The sequence below is a fragment of the Pinus tabuliformis genome, chromosome 5_1 (assembly GCF_031772625.1).
Source record: "Pinus tabuliformis cultivar Carrire ecotype Pingquan chromosome 5_1, CPIR1, whole genome shotgun sequence".
Lineage (NCBI taxonomy): Eukaryota > Viridiplantae > Streptophyta > Pinopsida > Pinales > Pinaceae > Pinus > Pinus tabuliformis.
Genome location: NC_142305.1, coordinates 586414034 through 586418591, shown reverse-complemented (window position 1 = coordinate 586418591; position 4558 = coordinate 586414034). Strand labels below are relative to the sequence as shown.

Here is a 4558-nt window from a genome sequence, read left to right as displayed (position 1 = left end):
CTCATTTGGATATTCTATTACTTATCTAAATATTTGTAAAATGAGGCAAGGAAAAGCATATCCCATGAATATTTTAAAATCTTTAAAGATATAAATATTTCAACCTCAAAGTTGTAATATTTGAAAATTTTGTTGTCATGCTATGTAAAAAATATCATTAAATCTAATATTAATATTAATATATTATAATATTAATATTATAAATTTAGTAACTTAGGATTAATATAATATTAAATTTGTTATATTATGATATATATTAATATATCATGATATATATTAACTCTAGATATATATGGAGGGAGAGTAAAGACAAAGTGATAGAGGGAGTGAGAGGAAGGGAAAGAAAGGGAGAGAGAAGAAGGATGAGAGATGATTTGAAAGACATATATATCAAGATTGTTATATATAGTTTTAATTTTAATTATTCATTTGGTTTCATGTCACTCATTTAATGTTTTGAAGGGCCCTTCCCATACTATGCACAATATTTAATTCTCTTTACTATCTTCACTCTTCCTCATATCTCAGAGATTGACCCAATTGGTGGTTCTTAAAGGTCGACTAAAATCTTTATATGTGGGGATCTTCCTCGGTTGATCAATAATCCCAACCACAGAAACCTAAAAACTATAATTATCTCTTGTACTCATGGAATATCAATCTATGTAAGTCCATATGCTATCCAATTGCTACTATCATTGCATCAATTTTGTTACCCAATTTTATAACCTTTTCTACCACTTCAGCGTATGGAAGTTCTTCCCCATCCATTATTGATTGATGCTTTTAAGTTTGTTCATTGTTTCATAAACTAGTTTAGGGATTCTATTCACCTTCAAATTTACAAACATTGTTCTTAATGTGTTGTTGGAGCGGCTATAACCATCCTCCAAAATTTTGCGCTAGGTTCGTTTAGAGCCTCCGTACCCGCCATCATCGTAATGTATGTACATATCATCATAATATATGTACACTATACACTAAGCCATTAAGGTGAGCCATATTTCCTATGCTATGGAATGGTGATCCCCATATGGCATGTGATGGTCAAGCTATATATATGAGGTCCGGTCATAGCACTGTTAAGGCATTCAATACCCTCTAACATAATTGGCCGATGTTGATTGTTGAAGCAATTATTATAGAAGCATCGGGATAGATTTGATCCTGGGTCTATTCAGAGAACTCTCACCAATTACTGATTATCCTAGATTTAAAAAAAAAATTAAAAAAAAAAAGTATTATAGAAGCATCTGGGATAAGGAGGCAGCAACTTGGAGCTGTCTTTCTCACAGTTCGAGTCGCTTAGATATCGTCAGCAACGTTCGAGAGTTCAAGTCGCTCAGACATCCTGATCAGCATCTTTTATGGGGGAACCAGGGTACTGACTTTTAATTATTCAACTCAGTTGACGACTCCATTCGTATTCGCTGGTATTTTATCTTTAGTTAGGACCGTCCGTACTACCCTGTAATATTTATCTGGGCGGCGTCCAAGTAATTCTTGATTCTAGTTTTGGCTCAGATTCCACTCCCATGTGTATGAAATCATACAGGCATCCGATTCATTAATCGGTCCGTGATCTCGGAGGTCTATCGTCTACACAAATTAATAATTATGATAACGGAATCCAGCATGCAACACGGATGCTGGCACCAAGCACCACACACGACGGGTATTCTGCCAAAAGGATTACTCCGTTTTGTCATTCGGATGTTCAGCCATTACATCGTTGTTTCCAGTATTTTCACGTCTGTATTTTGCGTAGCCCGTTGTTTGAATCAAGAAATGCAATCTCTCTTGGCTTTTAAAAACGGTCTGCATGATCCGGCAGGACGTTTGGTTTCTTGGAGTGTTTCAGTGAGCTGTTGCCACTGGGAAGGCGTTTCCTGCGACAGGCTGACAGGACGTGTCGTTGCGGTGGATTTGCATAATTGCAGCTTGAGTGGTGAGTTCCGTTCCGCAGTGCTGATTGAGCTGAGGGCTTTGGAATTTTTGGATGTTAGCTTCAATAATTTTACAGGCCCATCTATTCCTCCAGAGATGGGTCTTTTGAAAAACTTGAGATACCTCAACCTGTCCACAGCAGGATTCGCAGGTACCATTCCATGGCAGCTCGGAAATCTATCTAGCTTGACAGGACTCGATTTCTCCTCCACCTCGGCTTCTATGTTGAAAAGTCCGGACCTATCATGGCTTGCAAATCTCACGGCCTTGAAATATCTTTCTCTCAACGGAGTCGATCTCTCAGCAACGTCATCCTCATGGGGACAACCAGTAAGTCGTCTTTCTCAGCTCATAGATCTTACGATGTCAAACTGTAGACTGACGGGTTCAATTCCCCCTTCCCTGCAGAATCTGACATACTTAGAAACTCTGTATCTGGATAGAAACACTTTTCAATCCGAATTCCCTGCCTGGTTAGTGAATATGACCAGTTTGGTCACTCTGCGATTGAACCACTCCAATCTCAATGGATCGCTTCCGTTTGGGATCTCTCACATGCCTCACATAGAATCGATTTCCTTGGGAGATAATAAATTGTTTGCTAATGTTTCCCAGCTTTTTCAGGGCCCATGGAAGAAGCTGGCCTTCTTCCAGATGCGAAGATGTAATTTGCAGGGCTCCTTACCATCGTCTATAGGAAATCTATCATCCCTCTCTCTGCTAGACCTCAAACACAACAAGTTAATAGGAACGATTCCAGAGTCATTGGGGCTCCTCCGCTCGCTTACTGTACTAGACCTGGGCTACAACCAGTTGACGGGATCTATCCCATCATCCATAGGATCGTTGTCTCAGCTGATCAATATCAGTCTTACTCACAACTCTTTGAGCGGAGCAATCTCAGAATCACATTTCCGCAGTTTGAACAATCTGAAATACCTTGACCTGTCCAGTAACAAATTAACCTTAAACATCACCACCAACTGGACTCCGCCATTTGATTTATTTGTGTTGAGATTATCTCACTGTCATATAGAGGGAGCATTTCCACTTTTTCTGAAGTCTCAACGCTCTATGATGGCACTGGATCTGTCCAATAACACTCTCACAGGTAAAATCCCTTCATGGCTGTGGAGTCTTCCCAAGCTGCAGAGGTTAGCTCTATCGCACAATCAGTTGAAAGGGCCAATACCATCTCAGCTATATAACTCTACCTCTTTGAAGGAGGTGGAGCTACGGGGCAATCAGTTGTATGGGAATCTTCCTAATCCTGCAAACAGTTCTGCTGCAGGCTTTCCTTGGGAACTCGATCTGTCAATTAATAAGATTTCTGGTCCAGTTCCCCAAGAAATCTGTACAATGTTGCGGACTTCAAATTTCTTATCTTTAGCATCCAATGAACTTCAGGGGCAGATTCCTGCTTGCATTTGTGGACATACAGAGTATCTGGAAGCTTTGGATCTTTCAGGCAATAAGCTGAACGGGCAGTTGCCTTCCAATTTTGGTAACTGCTCTTCTCTGAAGGTATTGAATGTAGCAGATAATAAGTTGGAAGGACAGATACCAGTGGAACTAGGAAAATTGAAGAAACTTCAGGTATTGCACATCAGTGACAACAGGCTAAGAGGACATATTCCCTCGTCCTTACGAAATTGCAAGATGTTGGAAATTTTGGATTTGAGTGGCAACAGCTTATTGGGCAAAGTGCCTGAATGGATTGCAGATCTTTCAAAGCTCCGCATACTGGTTCTCAGATCAAACAATTTCCAAGGTGAGATACCGATTCAGATTGGGTACCTTCAGAAACTCCAATTTCTTGACCTGGCAATGAACAATTTGTCAGGGTCTATACCACGACATCTCTCAAACTTATCAACATTGATGAATAGAACTTTCACAAGTTCGGGGTCCAGTGAACTTAGATATGGAAACTACTACAAAGAAGAAATTCACATGGTGGTCAAGGGTCACGAGTGGGCGTATAAATACATCCTCTCTGCTGTGACTTCTCTCGACCTCTCGGTAAACAACTTTACTGGTGACATTCCGGTCGACATGGGATGTCTCAAGGGTTTACTGTATCTGAATCTATCATACAATCATCTTACCGGATACATTCCACATGAACTTGGGGAAATGGAGGATTTAGAAGCTTTAGATCTTTCGTGCAACCAGTTAAAGGGAAGAATACCTGAAACATTTGCAGATCTGGACTCCCTGGGTTATTTAAACCTATCAGATAATAATATGTCAGGGAGGATTCCAGATCTACCACATTTGGAGACATTTGGGCCGTCTTCATTCTCGGGTAATCCTGATCTTTGTGGTCCTCAAGTTGATAAAAAATGCAACTTTGATACTTCCTATTCCGGAGAAGGAGAAGGAGAAGGAGAAGGAGAAGGAGGAGAGGAAGGTGAGTATTGGTGGGAGTCGTGGACAGTTGGGATGGCAATGGGAATTGTGATTGGGTTTGCAAGTGTGATAGGAGTGTTCACGCTAAGCGGGGGGTGGAGCACAAGATATTACAAATATGTCGATGACATACTGAACTTCTTTTCTCAATATTGAATCTGGGCGCTGTGCAATCTCAAAATGCGCAGAGACCCAGTTT

At 40.4% G+C, this 4558-nt stretch overlaps 1 protein-coding gene across 1 annotated transcript; it reads left to right on the top strand.

Moving 5' to 3' along the window:
- Window positions 1–1309: 1309 nt before the first annotated feature.
- Window positions 1310–4552, top strand: LOC149166206 (uncharacterized). The gene has a single exon (XM_089432490.1). It carries the CDS (start codon window positions 1618–1620, stop codon window positions 4513–4515), a length of 2898 nt encoding a protein of 965 aa, XP_089288616.1. The 5' UTR covers window positions 1310–1617; the 3' UTR covers window positions 4516–4552.
- Window positions 4553–4558: the final 6 nt, after the last annotated feature.

What these genes read in the sequence shown, in the direction of transcription:
- LOC149166206 (XM_089432490.1), top strand. Translation starts at nt 1,618, where the DNA reads ATGATAACGGAATCCAGCATGCAACACGGATGCTGGCACCAAGCACCA.